The sequence below is a fragment of the Fonsecaea erecta genome (genome assembly GCF_001651985.1).
Source record: "Fonsecaea erecta strain CBS 125763 chromosome Unknown Scaff5, whole genome shotgun sequence".
NCBI lineage: Eukaryota > Fungi > Ascomycota > Eurotiomycetes > Chaetothyriales > Herpotrichiellaceae > Fonsecaea > Fonsecaea erecta.
The window spans coordinates 1,215,226-1,233,073 of NW_017387248.1; the positions used below are offsets into that span (position 1 = coordinate 1,215,226).

A 17,848-nucleotide genomic window follows, 5' to 3' on the forward strand; every position below is an offset into this window, starting at 1 on the left:
CGATTAATGGCCGCAAGAAGAGGCCTTGTATAGGGAGAAGTCAACGATACGCAAGGCCAGTCTCTCGATACGCAGTGTCCGAATGAGCCTTCTCGGCGCCGCCGCCTCAAGCGCGCGGATCAGTCGCACATGGACTTGGTCAAGCAGCAGAGCCTCCCGTGAGGCCTTGCACGACCACCCACTCGAACACCACATTCAACAACCTGCATGCAACGATTCCGACATGCGTCACAAACGTGCGGCTCACTCCGACGTCGGCGCAGCACGACAAACAGCATCCTCCTCTAAGCAGGGTAGCACAGGGGCAGGGGGCAGAGCAGCCGCCTGAGAATGGCCGGACCAAAGGCGAATATGTCTCGGTGCGTCGCATGGTTTAACCTGCTGATTTGCGTAGATACCGAGAGGGTCAAGATCAAGATATCGCGCAATCCTCCTCCGGCGAGAGAGGGGGGGGGCCCGAGGCCCGAGACAGAGCCTGAGCCTGAACGAGTCAGGGTGATTGGAAAGGAAGTCCAGTCCAGTCGTACGTACCATCTAATTCTACCACCATGAATTGTTTCCAAGTCGCCCCCGCTCCCCGTCTTCACGAGTCCAGGCTCCAGGTTCCAGGCTCCAGGCTCCAGGCTCCAGACAACCGGAACTTGGGCCTCCATTTGACCGGGTGAGGAGGACGACCACACTACTATACTACACTATACTTTCGTGAGTGCTCGGTTCGTGCGTAGCGTGTGGCTAGTCATCGGCATGGGTATAGTGATGCGCGCGTCGATCGGCTCTCGACTGTCCAGCTAGGGGTCGGGGCCGTTGAAACGCCATGGCTTGGACGGGGGCGGCCTGGAGTGTTTTCCACCCTTCCACCCTTCCACCATAGCCTGGTGACAGGAGCGATCCTGATGCCGGTGGCATACAGTATGGCAGCGAATGGTCACGGTCACGGCCACGGATATAGCTGTGCTTTTGATTTCTCTCCTGCTGTGGTATATAGCAGTCATGGTGCAGGACACAGCACAGTGGGACATAATAGGGCAAGGCCACAGCGAGACGAAAGTCTACGTGAGGGAGCGGAAGCAAAAGCTGATACCGTGAAAGTAGTAGTCGAGCCTGTCACTCACGGCTTGCGCGTGCGTTTGTCTCTTTGACGTTGTCTGGTCCGTCGTGCCGGTGTAGAGTTCTGTCCCTGAAAGAATTCTATATAGCTTATCGTAGCGTGCGAGTCCGATGTGGTGGAAGAGCGCCGTGTGTTGGACACCACACCGTCCCTGAGTCCTATGCTATGGCAAAGGATTCATCGAGAGTAGCAGGGACGAAAGCTGAAAAAAAAGTGCCAAAGACAACAGATATCTCTTCTTATGTATCTTTGGTCTCTGTCTCTGTCAAATATCAATATCAATATCAATACCGTTAATGCATTCTTCATATTTGGCCCCAGCTGCCGCTCGCCAGCCGGTCCCAGACATCAGCCTTGTGATCTCCAGGATGCAACGTGCCGCCGGGTTTCCCACGAGGCCCGGGGTCATTCAAAGTCTCGACGCGGCGCACGCTGCCCTTGAGCACTTCCAGCACTGTGCCGCCCACAAACTCGGGCTTCTGCACCAGATCCAGCATGACCCGCGCCACTTCCTCCGGTGACACCCACGCGTCCTGATCCTCGTCCACCCACTTCATCTTGTCGGGCTGCTCGAGCCACATGGGCGTCTTGATAACCCCCGGCGCCACGGCGGTTACGCGGACCGTGGGCAGGCGAGGATCGCCAGGAACCTCGAGTTTGGCCAGCGACCGCACGAATCCGCTGATGGCGTGCTTGGCCGTGCGATACAGCACGCACAGGATGCCCGGCGACTGCGCCGCGATGCTGGAGATGTGCACGATGTTGCCCGGCTTCTCGTGCCGGATGAAGTGGCTGATGGCCAGCTGCGTCGTGCGCACCGGGTGCGTCAACAGGATGTCGAACGATGCGTACCGGTTGCCCGTGGGCGAGTCCTTGGACGGTTCAGTGCCCGGCGGGATCCAGAAGTTGGACCAGGCAGGTTCGTAGACGCCGGCTCCAGGACACACAATGTCGGCGGGGCCCAGCTCGCGATCGCACGTCTCGAACATCCTTTCCAAGTCCGCCCAGCTTCTCACGTCGGTCTTTTGGAAGAACGCTTTCGCCTTGATTCTTGGTTCATCGCTTCTTAATCCCGCCGATCCGCTGGTGCTGTGGGATTCCACCAGCGCTTGAGCCTCCGGGCGCAACGCGAGGTCGGCAAAGAGGACGCTACAGCCCTGCGACAACAGCAGGTCTGCAAACGCCAGGTTGATGCCTGACCCGGCCCCTGTCACGATGGCCACCTTGCCGTCGACGCTGGTAAAAGCCATTATGGATCAGATAAGACGAAGAATCGGGGTGACAATAACGAGTAAGTGTGGGTGTATGTGTGTGTGTATGTGTGTTTATGATCTGGATGCAATCGCGTTGTTCACGAAATGCTTCACTCTGGCTGTCAGTCAAGGCTACCCGATTAACCAACGACGTCGTAGGATACATTCTCGGTCGACTCCAAGACGCCCCATATTCAACCATCCAATCGAATCGTCCGGATGGTCATAAAGCCGGTGGCATTGAAGTGAGTTCCGCAACCTAAAAGCAGTCGGGCCGGACTATCTCCTACCAATTACACCCCGGTCGTCTCGTTTCCCCAGTCCCGACTCGAACTCCTCCTCGGTATACTAGTCAGGAGTCATTGGTCAGGGTCAAAAGCCATTGGCGAAAACCCGTGTCCCCAGCCTTTTCTGGGGTATGCGACGGGGGCCACAGTGAAGCGGGACCGGAGGGCCTCGACGCCTCGTCGACCGGGAGGCAATTGGATAAGAGTCTTTTGAAGGCCCCCTTTTCTCCTTTCCATGCAGTGCAGTGGGTTGCAGTTCAGTTGCAGTGGCATATTCGAAAGTCGAAGACACGGGACTGACCTCGAACACAGTCTACCAAGTTTGTGCTATACCTTGGAGTTGCCCAGTGTCCCAGCCTCCCAGGTCGCCGTCGAGATTCGACATCCACCGAGGCCATGCATGGATCGTCGTCCTCAAACCAGCGCCGCCGCCATACAGGGGCCAAAGCAAATAGGTACAACTATGCCGTCGCCTTCTTTGTCGCGCTCGGCTCCTTCACCTACGGCTTCAACTCGTCCGTCATCGGCGCCGTGCTGGGCCAGCCCTCGTTCTACAACTACTTCGGCTTCGAAGCCACGAGCTCGCTGGGAGGCTCCATTACCGGTGCCACCAACGGCCTCTACGCCGGCGCTGGAGTGATCGGCTGCCTGACTGTGTTCAACCTTCTCGACGCTCTCGGACGCAAGCGTGCCATCCAGGTGGCGGCCATCGGGTGTCTGATCACAGGCGCCCTGCAAGCCGGTTCAGTGCATATTGCCATGTACCTGGTGGGTCGCTTCTTCAACGGACTGACCGTCGGCTGGATCAACTGCTGCGTGCCCGTCTACATTTCTGAGATCTCGCCCGCTGGTGAGCGTGGTCGGATTGTCGGCGCGCACGGGTTCATTATCTGTGTAGGCTATGTGAGTCCCCTTTTTTCCCCTGACCATACCTTGTGTTTGAACCAAAAGACCTCAACTCACGGTTCATCCCAGGGACTTTCCGGCTGGTGCGGTCTCGGGACCTTCTATGAGTCCAATGGAACCATCCAATGGCGACTTCTGCTCGCGTTGCAATGTGTCGCGCCTTTGTTATTGACGCTGGGCAGCCCTTGGATCCCCGAATCGCCCAGATATCTGATCAACAAGGGCAGGGACAATGAAGGTAGAAGATGTCACTCCCCGTCTTCTTGGCCTGTGCATCACACAACTGACGACATACCAGGTCTCCAAGTGATTGAAAAGCTGCATGCCAACGGGAGCGACGGGCCCAACATCGGCGCGCGCGAAGAATTCATCCAAATCCAAACCCAGCTGGCGCTGGATCGCATGCAAAACGTCAACAGCTGGTGGCAAATCATGAAGGTGCCGACATATCGCAAGCGCATATTCTACGGCTTCTGGCTGCAGTGTACCACGCAGAGCACCGGTGTTTTGGTGCTGACCAACTATATGGTAAGATTCTATATTGGAGTCTGAGTTGGGATTCAAAAGAAGAAAAACAAAAAGTGCTGACTAGAGGGCTTCTGTGTCGACCAGATCATCGAACTCCAAGTGCTGGGCATCACCGGCGCCAAAGCTTTGATCTTGCTGGCCTCGTACAACACGCTAGCAGCCATCACGAACGGCATCAATTCGTTGATCGTCGACCGTGTCGGGAGGATCAAGATGCTCGTGACATGCTTGGTGAGGAGCTCCCCGACATACAGGTGAAACAAAGCATCGAGTCTAACATGGGAGTGACTAGATTGCGTGCACCATCTCCCTCATCCTGGTGACTGCTCTCGTCGCGCAGTATGGCGGATATGAAAACACCAACAAGACGGGCTCGGCCATGATTCTCCTGTTCATGTTCTGCTTTGCCACCTTCTACGGCGGCGGCCTCGACGTCAGCGCCTACGTCTACTGCTCCGAGATCTTCCCTACAAACATCCGCGCCCGAGGCGTGGGCCTGTCGGTCGCCGGTCTGTTCCTGATGACCACCAGTAAGTGTCTGCAGACAGGGTAGACGATGAAAGCCCCCCCAAAACTGACATGTTGTTCCGGACAGTCTATACCTCGGCGGCGGGCACCGCGTTCAACCATATTGGCTGGAGATACTATATTGTCTTCATCGTCATCACGTCTTGCATGCTCCCCTTGATCATTTTCAAGTTTCCCGAGACCAAGGGCTTGAGTCTGGAGGAGATTGGCGCGCTGTTCGGCGACGAGGTCGCTCTCGACATCTCGCACCTGTCTGACGAGGACCGCCGAGCCCTGGACGCGCGCCTCGCTCGCACCCTTGACATTGAGCACTTCGATACTGCCGTCAAGGGTCCCAGCACCCAGGAGATTGAGGAGAAGGGCGCATCGATTGACTGACTTTTCGCTGGTGAAGCAGGTCAACAAGTATGGAGCGGGAAATGGGGGAAATAAGGGAGCGGGTAAGAACAGAGACCCAGTCTATCACGACGGCTGATGCTGTACGTGGAGCGAGGGGCCACTTTCACAGACGAGATAAGTTGAGAGAAGGATACACGGAGAGAGAGAGAGTCGGGGGACAGGCAAGGCATGGTAGTCTGAGTCGATGAGCAATACCTCGATGGTGTGAAATGCTAGATCCATGTTTGCCTTTGGCTCTGTGTATGGGTAGGTCTTTACTACGTGGTGTATGCTCTCGCCGTGGTGCCAAAACATTCAGCGCCCGTAGCTTACAGTCTGTTCACTAAGCATATGGGCACTCATCTGGCGTAGGAGCCTTATGAGCGGCCGATGATGCCGCCTCGTGAGCCCAAGGTAGCCTAAGGAACCCAGTGACGAAGACCCTGTGACCATCCGGGAGCAAACAAGGAACACTTCAATCTTGGGAGATTGGCTAGTGAGGCCTTTCTAACATCTACGAACTGTGAAACATCCATCATCCATCATCGAGCTAGATACCCTCCGTCGGCACAGATACTGGTCCCCGTCACGAAGCTGCTCCGGCCACCTGCCAGCCATACACACACATCTGCAATCTCCTGAGGTTGGCCCGGCCGCTTCATGGGCGTCCAAACCTCGGTTTTGTCTTTGAATGTCTGGATGATCTCGGGCGTGCTCGCCGTCAGGGGAGTCTCAATGAAGCCAGGACACACGGCGTTGATTCGAAGCCCCTGGGCCGCGTGGTCTTCGCTGGCATTCTTGGTCAGCCCGATCACCCCGTGTTTGCTGGCGCAGTAGGCCACGCTGTTGGTGACGCCGACATGACCCAGCACGCTGGAGATGTTGACGATGGACCCGCGTTGAAGCGGCCTGCCGTCACTAAAGTAGCCAGGAAGCCGGGGTCAGTATAGGTGGTATACGAGACACGGGAAGAGACAGGAGACAGGGGACCCGGGGGGGCCACATACATGGCCGATTTGATGGGATCCTGCTGCAGCATGATGCGCGCACAGGCCCTGAGCGCGAAAAAAGTGCCGGTCAGATTGATGTCGAGCACGCGCTGCCAGTCCTTGGTCTCTGCGGCGGCGGTGCCCCGGTGCTTGAAGGCGATGCCCGCGCAGTTGACCAGGTAGTCGATGCGGCCGAACTTCTGGTGCGTCGACGCGATAGCCGAGTCGACCCCAGCCTCGTCCCGTACGTCGACCTCGAACGTGAGCACGCCCCTGAACGCCGGGTTGGTGGCGGCGCCCTCGACGTCTCTTCGCGCCCTCTCGAGTGCTGGGCCACTGATGTCCAGCATCGCGATCCCTGCCGCTCCCTCGCGCGCAAAGGTCATTGCCGTGGCACGTCCGATGCCGGACCCTGCGCCCGAGATGGCTGCGTAGCCTGTGATGTCCATGTGGTTGGTATATTTAGGTATAGCTCTCGTTCGATGGAGAGGAAAATCCGGACCAGAGGAGCAGACGATCGCAGACTCTCCCTCTCACTCTTCAGTGAGATCCTGGATATCCTGGAGTCGTACCACTAGTAAGCTAAACTACTGTACGTGCTACTACCACCGGGTCGGATCTTGTGGCTTTGCCTTCAGCTTCAGATTGAGATTCCAGACTCGCTCGCTTGTGTCCTCGTGCCCTTCCACCGTATATACATGTCCACATATGTTTTGGGGCCAAGGTCCCCCCGACTGAGCGACCGGAGCCTGATGAAGCCGTCACCACGTCTTCCGTCTTCCGTCACCCGCCATCCGTCTCCCGTCTCTCGACCCTCGCGCTATACTGCTTTCCTCTCGTTCTCCGTGTCGGCTGTAAGGTTGTCCAAATGCCGCCCTCTCATCCGCTTCTTCCACCGGCTCTCGCTACTTCCGAGCCGTGTCATTGGCTGATTAGCCCAGTGGGCCGGCCCATCTCAAGTTCCCCGTGGGGAAGGTCTTTGCCCACCCCTATCCTGTGCTTGTATATGCCAGAAACTAGGATGCTCGATGCTCTGGTGACTAAACCAACTGCCCAGTCGCGAGCATGGCTCTCCGGCGCGATTGCCGCCGTTATGACAGGTACAGTACGGAGTACAGTGTGCCCCAAGTGCCTTTCTTGCTTGTTGCTTCTCACTCGTCTCCCACAACACTACCTACACCAAGGATCGTGTAGCGTACCTTGTTCTACCAGTTCTGCTGTCGCTTAACACTGCTACTGCTACTGCTACTGCCACTGCCAGCTGGCACTCAACATCAACAATGTCATCGTCGACGACCGAGTACCTCGCCCAGCCAAATGCCCCCCCAGCCCTCAACATCCCATCAGGGGACACGGTGTCTGTGAAACTGATAGACAGCACGGCCGAGCTCCAGGCTCCCCTCTCTCATTTAATGGGCCCCAGTATTCCAGGCCACGACTATATCCGGTGCCCCGCGCTGGCGTTCCTCATCGAGCACAAGTCAGGGCGCAAAACCCTCTTCGACCTGGGCAGTCGCAAAGATCCCGAGAACTTTGCACCCTTTATCCTCAAACTCATCACTCAGCCCGGCTGGGGCGCCGCGGCCAAGAAAGACGTGGCGGAAATCCTCGAGGAGAACGGCGTTGCCACCGCGAGCATCGAGGCCGTCTTCTGGTCTCACTGGCACTGTGAGTTCCATTCATCCATCTCCATTTTCATCTCTATCCCCCCTCTCAATCCTCAGCACACAACAGAACGGGCTGATGTGATGTGAGGCAGACGATCACATCGGGAACATGCAGACTTTTCCGGGTTCCACCAAGCTCATCGTCGGCCCCGGGTTCAAAGATGCATTCACGCCCGGATACCCCAAGAACAAGAATAGCCCCGTGCTTGAGAGTGACTGGGAGGGCCGAGAGTTGATCGAGTTGTCCTTCGATGGCGACCTGAAACTGGGTGGGTTCCAGGCCCTTGACTACTTTGGCGACGGGAGCTTCTATCTTCTCGATGCCCCGGGCCATGCCATCGGCCACATTTGCGCGCTGGCTCGCGTCACCGGCGACGGCGACGACACTTTCATCTTCATGGGCGGCGACGCCTGTCATCATGGTGAGTGTGTTTTGTTCAAGGTTCCTCTTTCCGCGCGTCTGGTTATGTCTCCGTTTCTATTCCGGAATCCGCACCACGTCTCTCACTCACTCACAATCTCCAATCTTGTCAGGAGGCGAGTGGAAGCCCAACCAATATCTTCCGCTGCCGCGAGTCCTCAACCCGTCGCCGCTCCGGACGGGCGGCGTGTGTCCGGGCGCTCTGTTCGAGAAGCTGCATCGCGACCAGAGCGCCACCAAGGAATTCTACGTCCTTGCGGCGAACTTCTCCCACGAGCATTCCCAGGCCGAGCAAACCATCCACTACCTGCAGGAGTTCGACGCCGCGCCGAACGTGCTCTGTCTGATCGCACATGACACGGCTGTCCTGGACCCCGCGGCTGGCGTGCCGTTCTTCCCCCACGGAACCCTGAACAAGTGGAAGAAGAATCGGATAGACGAGAAGATCCGCTGGTCGTTCCTCAAGGATTTTGCAGACGCTGTCGACCGTGGTGTCAGGCAGAGTGATATTAGTACTATGGAGGCAGGCGTCAGTTTGAAGCATTGAGACTGCGATTCCGTCGTGTAGAACAGAGCTGTAGTTAAGCAATCAACCAGCTAGTTGACTATCTAAGTAACCAGGCCTCCTCCTGGGACTCTCGCTCCCTCGTCAGGTAACCAAGTCATCTAAATAGGTACCTGGTAGATTCCTGTTCAGGTACCCAAGCCAACAAGCAATTGAATTCTTCATGCTCCAACCATCAACAAACCTCAGCAAGCCGCCAGTACCGAACCGTGAGCTTACCGGGCTCTCACACTCTTTTCTCTTGTTGCCAAGTAGAAGGCGGCTTCGATGCCCGCCTGGCTGCTAGACTCGGTTCAGAGTCATTACTGACACCATCCGCATGCTTATCGAATCGAAGCATTCGCTTCGGACCGCCCTCGACCTTCGCCATGAACCCCATTCTTCGTCTCCGAACTATGTACCTCCGCTTGGTGTCTTCACGAGACCCGCTTTCACGAGGCCAGGCAGACGGCCAGAAAGGGGGAGAAATGGTCTGGTTCAGAGAAAATACGCCAGAACACCGTGGTAAGTGGCTGGCACCTGAACCTTTCACCAGAGGGCCTATGCTCCAGGCTTCGTCTCTTTCTTTCCTCATAAGACCCATATTCGGAAGCCTGTTTGTGCGTCTGGATTCACTGACCACCGTGTGCCGACATGGAGCTGCCCACTCCTGCCGACACGGCCGATCTGTTCGAGAGGATTTGCCAGGATGAAATCAACAGACGGGATCGTCTCAAACTAGCCAACGAAGCCCGTGCAAAAACGGCCAGCATCTACTTTCAAACCATCCAGAAAGCCGAGGGCGCGATCAAGGACATAGCGAGCATTGACCCTAAGCACTGGGGTCGTGCAGGAGCCTATTAGGGAGATCCAAGCCATTAAAAGAAAAGAAAAAGTTCTCTACTTTATCCGACTAATTGGAAGCTACCGTTATCTCCCTATATAATATATAGACACGTGACTTGACTTTTCCTAGGACTATCCCCATTACACTAATAGTCATAAATAGCCCACTGGAGTCTAAGCTCGCGATTTGATACTATTTACCTCGTAAGCCTAACAAATTAACATGGTGGTGGTAGACGAATCGTTGAAATTGAGGCAATTGTAGTGGCGTGTGTTGCAATGCGTGTCGCGAATCTAGGTTGTCGCAAAACCTGTGGGGTGGACTTATGACGTTATGGCAGTTCCAGACGGACGCGGGGGGCCTTACGCTGCCCTCTGGAAGCAAGAGCCCCCGAATGCACCATCAGCTCGGGCCCGAAGAGCCTATCAATGCCCATCTCTTCCCCCGTGGGCCCAGGACGTGCATAAAGTCGGTAACCTCTTTGGGGAGCGTCCAGTGCCTAGAAGGATGGAGGGGTGGAGGCGCAGCCGGGACCCTTCCAGGGTTCTTTTGGTGTCTGCCTGCGACAACGACTGCACCCCAGGACCGAATGTCTGGAGATATGGATGATTTTACCAGGTAATTCTGATATCAGATCAACACTTTTCTGACTGTACGATCAGAATCTCTCTTCCTGAAAATTCTCTCAACAGGCTCAATGCACTGAGTCGAACCCTTCCCTCTTCTTGCCCGAATAACTACCACACAGAATTCCTCTGCCATGACTATCCGCAAACAGTACCCTGCCCGCAGCTACGACACATTTCATGACGACCGTGACGATAGCGTCACGCAGTCTCCCACATCCTACCGGCGAGGAGGGGACGATGACAAGTCTCGCTCCGCTGCGGCGGAGGCTCAACGACTTGGGTCTCAAGGCTCGTGGGCTGACAACTTCGCAGGCGGCACTCCCGCCACCAACCCTACCCCAGCAGCTTCAACCGTCGACGGCGACGAAGTGAGGGATATCAGATATCCGCATATCTCGTCGGATGGCGATCCATCAGATCCGCCTCCCGTCTACACTCCCTCCGCCAGCACTCAGGTGGGAGCTCAGTCGCCTGCAGCGCCGGCGTCTCCCGTGGCTGCACGATCGAATCTCTCTCCAGTCCCAGAGCTAGTAAGCGCTCCTGCCGCGGCGTCCTCTTCTTCCAACCCACAATCCTTTCCATGTACATTTCGAGACAATGATGAAGAGGGGGGCCCATCGTCCTCGTCCGACATTGTCGGCCATACCCATCACTCCCGACACAACCATCATCATCACCACCACCACCATGATCCTCACCAGCACGATGAAGATGCGGACTCAGACTCAGACGGACTTCCGGTCTTCGTGCAACAGCCTTCGCGGCGGAATCGTCTATGGTTCCGAGCCGCCGGTCGAGGGGCTGGTAGAGCGCGGGGCTGCCGCGGGCGCCGGCAGGCGATACGACAGTGTGATCGCCACAAACATCGAGCTCGCCGTTTCAAGCGGTTTTGCTTTATCGTCCTGGCACTTATTGCCTGCCTATGGCTTCTGATCCCGGGATTATGTCGATCGCTCAAGAATGTACACAGACCCTTTTCTTTCTAGCCATCTTCTTCGGGGTTCCAGTGTGTATAATTTGTGTCGAGTTGCTAATACGTTTCTCCTCTGCACAGGATGGACGATACCAGCTCCCGAGCTTTGGCCAACGTCCCTCGCATGCGCCCTGGCCTCCGCCAGAACGTGAACACCGGGAGCATGAGACCTTCCGCTCTATCAGCGGTACCTACCAACTCTACGATCTGCTCGATCTGTCGACCACAGCGGGCAGCATCACGGTCACCGTCGACGTTCAGCCTGGAGATAAGCCCGCTGTACTTCGTCTTTCCACCTCAGCAGGCAGTGTCAACGTGAAAATGGTTTCTGGAGGCGGGTTCTTCTCGAAACCGACCGTTTCGGACGCCGCAAAATCGAGGACACTGGTGACGGAGATCTCTACATACGCCGGTAGCGTCTCTGGCAGCCTGGTGCACGGCAACGGCGGATCTACTTCCATCTCCACAAATGCCGGCTCCATCTCGGTCACCATATTTGCCGTCGGCGTCTCCGAGCTGGATCCGCAATCGAACATCTCGACTATCTCCAACTCGGGTGGCCAACACATCAAGGTGGTTCCGGCCTTGAGCTCGACCGAGGCGATCCGTGCCATCGAAGCCGCCCACACTATTCGTGGCAGTGGGAGTATGAACATCGCATACCCGCCTCAGTGGGAGGGTATGGTCCATGTTTCGACCCACGGACATGGGAGTATTGATGCCCACGGAGCAGGACTCGTGGTCCGAAAAGAGAGCAGTCGCGAGTTATATGGGTATAGAGGGGAGAAGGAAGGGAAGAAGGTCGAGATATCAGAAATCGGCAGTGGAAGTGTGAAGTTCACCTGCTGAGTGGGCGAGGGTCGTGAAATAACCCTCCTTGATGCCGATGGTCGTGTTCTTACTGATTGACTGGAATGGGGAGACGCTGGAGGATGAATTAGCCCCCTGAGGAACTCTATGCCGTTGCTTGAGAGCAAGGCATTGTGGGCGGCGGGTAATGCACCCCACGACTGATGTGGTCTCTCCGTTCTGGTTTTGTGCTGGGCGGGATATGAAATGAAAACAGCAGGAAGCCTTCTGGGAAAGGTCGGACGGGCTTCTTGCAGTAGATCTGAAAAACAAATCAGCGCTCATGGGCGGCGCTGGCTCGTTGTGTATGTCTATATCTAGCCTCCTGTGTGTGATCTTGAAGGATATAATGAAACGGGCACAACAGATATGAATTGGAACAAACGAAGAAAACATTGGGACATCAAACTGAAAACAAACATCCGTAAGAAGAGAAAACGTACTCTTTGGAACAGATACATCGCGTGCTTTGTTGCCCTTTTATCCCGTTTCGCAAGTTTCTCAAGCTTGTCCTTCGCATTACATCAAACCTCCTCCCTCCCTGCTTTCATCAGATCGCATTCTCACCATTCTCATCAATCCCATCCAAGAACCCCTTCTCCCGCATCTCCTTCTCGGTCCAGTCCCACAGCTTGCGCGCCAGCGTCCCGTCCGGGTCCTGCGCCAACTTGCTGGGCGCCTTGCGCTCGGCGACGGGCACGAAGTAGCCGCCGGACATGTCGCGCGTGATGTCGCTGCCGGCCACCGCCCACAGCGAGTTGTAGCTGCCCTGCTCCGGCGTGATGTAGACGCCCATGCAGCGCAGGATGGGCGCCAGCGTGGACCCGCCCCACGCGCGGGAGTTCAGTTGCGTGTTGATGTTGCCCGGGTGCAGCGAGATGGCCCAGATGTGAGGAGGAGGAGAAGATGATGAAGAAGGAGGCGGGTTGTTGGGAGTGCTGGACGAAGCTGGCACCGATGACGAGGGCTTGTTGTCGTTGTTGCTGTTGTACCGCGCGTGCAGGGCGTTGGCGTGCAGGATGTTGGCCAGCTTGCTCTGGGCGTAGCGGCGGAAGGTGAAGGCGTGCGTGAGGCCGGTGTCCTCGAAGCGAATGCCTTCCTTGAACGTTGCGGCGTGGCCCACCGACGTCACGTTGACCACCCGCACCGTGCCCTCGGGCGCTGTCCGCGCCGTCGACTCCAACAGCGGCAGCAGGTGCTGTGTCAGCAGCCAATGGGCCAGGTAGTTGGTCTGCCACTGCGACTCGTAGCCGTCTTCGCTGAGCAGGTACGGCGTGGCCATGATGCCCGCCGAGTTGACCAGGCCGTGCAGCTGCGTGCACTCGGCGCGGATCCGCTTCGCGCCCGCCACCACGGACCGCAGGGACATCAGGTCCATCACCACCAGGTGGATCCGGTGCTCGACATCGACGACTTCAGGATGTGTTTCCTTGATCGTCGCCGTGATGGACGATATCGCGGACGCTCCTTTCTCCGCTGAGCGTGAGGTCATGTACACGGTTGCGCCGTGCAGGGCGAGGTGGTGCACCGTCCACCTCCCTATCCCGGTGTTGCCTCCTGTCACCACATATGTACGTCCTTCCAGTGATGGGAGAGAGTCTGGCGTCCAGTTGAGACGAGGGGACATGCTTGGGGGCTGAGGAGGTTGGTTGAATTTGGCGATAAATTGCTATCTATGGAGACTTTTTTTTCTTCAACGTGTGTTTCTGATGAAGGTTGGTTCTGCTGGTGGCTCTGCCGCTGGTGATGGGGATGATGGTCCATCCTCCTGAGCATACTGGCGCCGTTGGATTTTATACTTGGTTCCATTGTCCCTGGGACCACACCGCCTCGAGGCAACCGTGCCCGTAGACCAGTGATTCTCCGCAGAGCTGCCGTGCCAGTGACGTATGCAGATGAAGTTGGCAGGTGAAAGAGGTACAGCCTTGCTGTGCTCGATATCCCTCAAAGGGTATTTGTAGACAGATGGGAAATATGGGCAGAAGTTGTTCCGGTCCGTGCGTCGTTGCGATTGGGTTTGAGGGAAATCTGAGGCTCCACCTGTCAGCCGCCTGCATGAGGTGGATCTGAGTGTCCAATCAGATACAGTGAATGCTGACATAACGCACCTGATGTCTCCGCTGGTGCCTCCGGCAAAAGCCACCGGTGCCACCTTCGCTTGTTCCTGGCAGAACTGGGTCTTCTACCTCCGTGTCAGCAAGATGCAGTTAAATCAGAGGTTCCTCCACTTCCAAACCGTCAGCAGTCGTCTTCCACACCTCCCCCAGCGAGTGCAGAATCACCATCACAGAGGAGATAGCAGGGGTGAAGAAGAGACACCATGCCACTTCCACCAGGTCTCCGTGCTGAATTGAAATTACATCCAGACGTGCAGTCCCTAGACGAGGAATGGTCCGGGGTCACGGATCCTGCCACCCGTCGGAAACTTCAGAATCGATTGAACCAACGAGCAGCAAGTAGGTTTAAGACTTGTTTCGTCCCCGAGTTCCGATTGTGTGCTTCTTGCCCTTGCCCATGCAGACCGCTGACCTGCCGAATAGGACGACGCAAGGCTGCTCAGAAGAAGGTGGGGGAGGACGCCTCGTCAAGTGCTAGCTCCTCTCGAGCTGCACGGCTCAAAGATGTGCCCCTGGTCGAGCGGGCCGATCTTAACGACCTGATAGCGTTGAGGAGCAAGAGGATCAACCGAACCGAATGGCACACGGCCCTCCAGTCGTTTGACCCCACAGGCCAGTCGCCCTTTGTATCCATCCGGAGCAAGAACTCTTGTCAGCGATGGTACGAGGTGCTTCTGGAAAACCGGCTGGTCACCATCAAGGACCTGGCGGAGAAGCTGGAGAAGGACCGCGACAACGCTTGGCTGTATCCGCTTCCTTCCGATCATCTGATCTCTTTGATCTATTATAACGTGTACCGAGCACTCATCTCCAACACCCATATGCTGGGCCTGGACTTGAATCTCATGTACACCGACGACTATCCTTCCCCGTTCCTGCCGCTGTCGCAGAGCGCCACCTCGAACATACGCCACCTGCCACCTTCGCTGCAGCCGACCGAACTACAAAAGACCATGGCACACCATCCAATGTGGGACATCTTTCCTGACCCGGAGATTAGAGACAACATCCTCCGGTACGGGGAAGACAAGATTGATGATCTACAGTTGTGTCTTGACATGGTTGGGAATGGCGAGAGCACGGGGCTGGAGGGCCTCGACATTCAAGAGACGAATGGGTTGATTGTATGGTCGGAACCCTGGGACGCGACAGGGTGGGAAGTAACGGAATGCTTTGCACGCAAATGGCCTTTCCTGCTGAAAGGCGCAACCAACTTTCAGAATTCCACGAACAAGTGGCGCCTGAGCCGGGGGGAGGACCCTCTGGACTTTGAGAGGATTTTGGAGATCCAATGAAGACACACGCCCTATCCAACAGAGGTGATGGTCACTGCTCGACCCGTCAACAACAGCCCTCAACCCCAACGTCAATACAAGTTACAGAGGGTGCTCCACTGCTTATTCTCAACCTACCTTCTGGCTGGCTTGCTCCTCCCACCTTCGGACTGCAATCTTAGGGCCACACTCAGTCCTCGATGCACCAGTCGTACAACCGGACATCAACAATGCATCTTGAAATTCCTCCTTCTGCCGTCGGACAATGCTTTTTTCCACACCCACCAGAGGATAGTCTCATTGGTGAAATGGAGGCGGCCGCCTCGATCCGCAGACAGATGTCCGTTGTTCTCGGCCGTATATGTAGAGACGCAATGGTCGGGGTGTGTCTCGAAAGGGGAGAACCTGCGGTCTGGTGATTAGTTTCCTCGTTTACCTCGTGGTCTGTCATGGGAGGGACAACATTGGGATAAACAGTGGGTTCCTCGCCGCTAGGATGCCACGGACCCTTGTTGGCAGCGTGGGCAATTGCCGTTGAGTTAAGAAGTCCACTGTGCGTACAAAGTAAAGCTTCTGCCGCGGTCTGAGAAGGACGCCAAGCACGCCAGGGAATTACTATACGACGAGAAGCACCTCCTCTTTCGATACCCGTGGCGTCTTTGTACGGTTCGCTTAGGTATTTACCCATGCTGCTACCGGATGCAATAGTGATACCCTCCGCCTGCTAAACACATGCCAAACTTCCAATTTCCAATTCCTTACACAATGCCATGCGGGTGAATTTCGCACAATTTCAGCAGACCTGTGTTTAGTAAACACAGCGAGAAGGACTCGGCGAAGGCGCTAAAGAAGTCGGAATACTAATCAACATGGGACCGCTTTAATACAGTCCTTAAAACCTCGAGCTGGGTGGTGGACGAGGCAGGTAGATTTTGTTTTCTGTTACTTCGTGTACGCACCCAGCTTCTTGTCGGATTTCACGTCCTTGCAATATGTCCTCTCACCATCACACATCTTATGTTGCCGTGATCGGGGGAACTGGGGCCCAGGGAATCCCGGTTGTTCGAGGCCTGGTCAAGGACAAGAAGTACAGATGTCGGGTCATGACCCGAGATGTTAATTCGTCCAGGGCCAAAGAACTCGTGGCAATGGGAAATGTGGAACTGATCGAGGGCACCTTCGCCAGCGAGGAGGATCTTCGCAAACTGTTCCGTGGCTGCGACGGAGCATTTGTCAACATCGACGGTTTCAACTCTGGCGAAAAGACCGAGATCTATTGGGCAATCAGGGCATACGAGCTGGCTCTCGAGGAGGGCGTCAGGTTCTACGTCTATGGAAACCTGGATTATGTCTACAAAAAGAGCGGCTACGATCCCCGCTTCCGGACCGGTCACTATGACGGCAAGGGCAGGATCGGGGAGTGGATTCTCGCCCAGAACCAGGTCAACAGCCACCGCATGGGCGTCGCAGTCTTTACCACGGGACCGTACATCGAAATGAGCATCGCCAAACACACCATCTTTACGCCCAAGGTCGAGCATGGGATTGTGACATGGCGTTGCCCCGTCGGAGACGGAGCTGTGGTTCACGTCTCCCTGGACGACTGCGAGCACTATGTTCGCTGGCTATTCGACCATCCAGAGCGGTCAAACGGCATGGACCTTGAAGTTGCAATCGATCACATCCACTATGCCGACCTTGCCAAGGCGTTTGAAAAAGTCACGGGTCACCCCGCCCGATATATTGACACAGATATGGACACCTACTGGGCGACGGGGACCGTGGCGGCCGCTGCCAACACGGGAGCAGGGTACAACTCGGACCCCAAGGATCCCGCTTTCATGACGTTCAAACAGAACTTCACCGGCTTCTTCACTATGTGGACGCATTCGGGACGCAACGAGGGTGTCATTCGTCGAGATTATAAGCTCCTGGACGAGATCCATCCCACCAGGATCAGGTCTGCCGAAGAGTACTTCCGAAAGGAAGACGCTCGGGGGAGGAGACTGGGACTAGGCAGTCTTTGGGACCGGTTCAGGAGAAGAACCTCAAGCCCGTGCTTAAGATCGGTGAAGACAGGCGCAGGGGCAGACTGTAGTCGGGGGTAATCAATTATATTGTCCTCTTGTGAAGGCAAATCGAAACTCTCCACACCGCATACAGGTATATACCAGTGCCCATCGCCCCAATAGTATTCCAGGCTGGTACCAACAAGTGCTATGTGTCAGCTTATGTGCAGATGGCAGATGCCAATAATAACACACCTGGGGTCCTCCTCTATGCCCTGTCGGGTTAGGGATAGCTGGCCACTCTAATCCTGCGAGGACGATCTTGGGTCGGGACATAGGGAATGCCCGCTGCTGGTAGGCCCAGGAATGGCCCCCCCTCAGGCAATGACCTGTGAGTTCAAGGGTGGGGAGGGGCGCCGCAACCCCTGTGGCTAAGCGAGGCGCAGTGGTGGCAGCTTAACAAAAGATGACGCCTGGGTCAGCTTAAGCTTCTCATAATAACGGGGGCTCGGGACGATCGTAACGGGGTTTGGCACTGCGC

At 56.2% G+C, this 17,848-nt stretch overlaps 8 protein-coding genes across 8 annotated transcripts; 5 read left to right on the plus strand and 3 right to left on the minus strand.

The window, feature by feature from the left end:
- Positions 1–1,413: 1,413 nt before the first annotated feature.
- AYL99_06499 (hypothetical protein) lies at positions 1,414–2,358 on the minus strand (the record flags this gene model as incomplete). The annotated part of the gene is made up of 1 exon (XM_018838008.1): positions 1,414–2,358. One exon carries the CDS (start codon positions 2,356–2,358, stop codon positions 1,414–1,416), a length of 945 nt encoding a protein of 314 aa, XP_018692568.1.
- A 686-nt stretch (positions 2,359–3,044) lies between these two features.
- AYL99_06500 (hypothetical protein) lies at positions 3,045–4,988 on the plus strand (the record flags this gene model as incomplete). Its single annotated transcript, XM_018838009.1, has 6 exons — positions 3,045–3,551; positions 3,624–3,792; positions 3,853–4,082; positions 4,149–4,313; positions 4,375–4,612; positions 4,678–4,988. The coding sequence occupies 6 exons, from the start codon at positions 3,045–3,047 to the stop codon at positions 4,986–4,988; spliced, it is 1,620 nt and encodes a 539-aa protein (XP_018692569.1).
- Positions 4,989–5,530: 542 nt separating this feature from the next.
- On the minus strand, positions 5,531–6,426 carry AYL99_06501 (3-oxoacyl-[acyl-carrier protein] reductase; the record flags this gene model as incomplete). The annotated part of the gene is made up of 2 exons (XM_018838010.1): positions 5,531–5,906; positions 5,996–6,426. The coding sequence occupies 2 exons, from the start codon at positions 6,424–6,426 to the stop codon at positions 5,531–5,533; spliced, it is 807 nt and encodes a 268-aa protein (XP_018692570.1).
- An 831-nt stretch (positions 6,427–7,257) lies between these two features.
- Positions 7,258–9,473, plus strand: AYL99_06502 (hypothetical protein; the record flags this gene model as incomplete). The annotated part of the gene is made up of 4 exons (XM_018838011.1): positions 7,258–7,645; positions 7,737–8,066; positions 8,179–8,594; positions 9,270–9,473. 4 exons carry the CDS (start codon positions 7,258–7,260, stop codon positions 9,471–9,473), a joined length of 1,338 nt encoding a protein of 445 aa, XP_018692571.1.
- Positions 9,474–10,216: 743 nt separating this feature from the next.
- AYL99_06503 (hypothetical protein) lies at positions 10,217–11,907 on the plus strand (the record flags this gene model as incomplete). The annotated part of the gene is made up of 3 exons (XM_018838012.1): positions 10,217–10,615; positions 10,692–10,961; positions 11,140–11,907. The coding sequence occupies 3 exons, from the start codon at positions 10,217–10,219 to the stop codon at positions 11,905–11,907; spliced, it is 1,437 nt and encodes a 478-aa protein (XP_018692572.1).
- Positions 11,908–12,457: 550 nt separating this feature from the next.
- On the minus strand, positions 12,458–13,534 carry AYL99_06504 (hypothetical protein; the record flags this gene model as incomplete). The annotated part of the gene is made up of 1 exon (XM_018838013.1): positions 12,458–13,534. One exon carries the CDS (start codon positions 13,532–13,534, stop codon positions 12,458–12,460), a length of 1,077 nt encoding a protein of 358 aa, XP_018692573.1.
- Positions 13,535–14,227: 693 nt separating this feature from the next.
- Positions 14,228–15,319, plus strand: AYL99_06505 (hypothetical protein; the record flags this gene model as incomplete). The annotated part of the gene is made up of 2 exons (XM_018838014.1): positions 14,228–14,363; positions 14,448–15,319. 2 exons carry the CDS (start codon positions 14,228–14,230, stop codon positions 15,317–15,319), a joined length of 1,008 nt encoding a protein of 335 aa, XP_018692574.1.
- A 971-nt stretch (positions 15,320–16,290) lies between these two features.
- On the plus strand, positions 16,291–17,406 carry AYL99_06506 (hypothetical protein; the record flags this gene model as incomplete). The annotated part of the gene is made up of 1 exon (XM_018838015.1): positions 16,291–17,406. One exon carries the CDS (start codon positions 16,291–16,293, stop codon positions 17,404–17,406), a length of 1,116 nt encoding a protein of 371 aa, XP_018692575.1.
- Between the last annotated feature and the right edge of the window lie 442 nt (positions 17,407–17,848).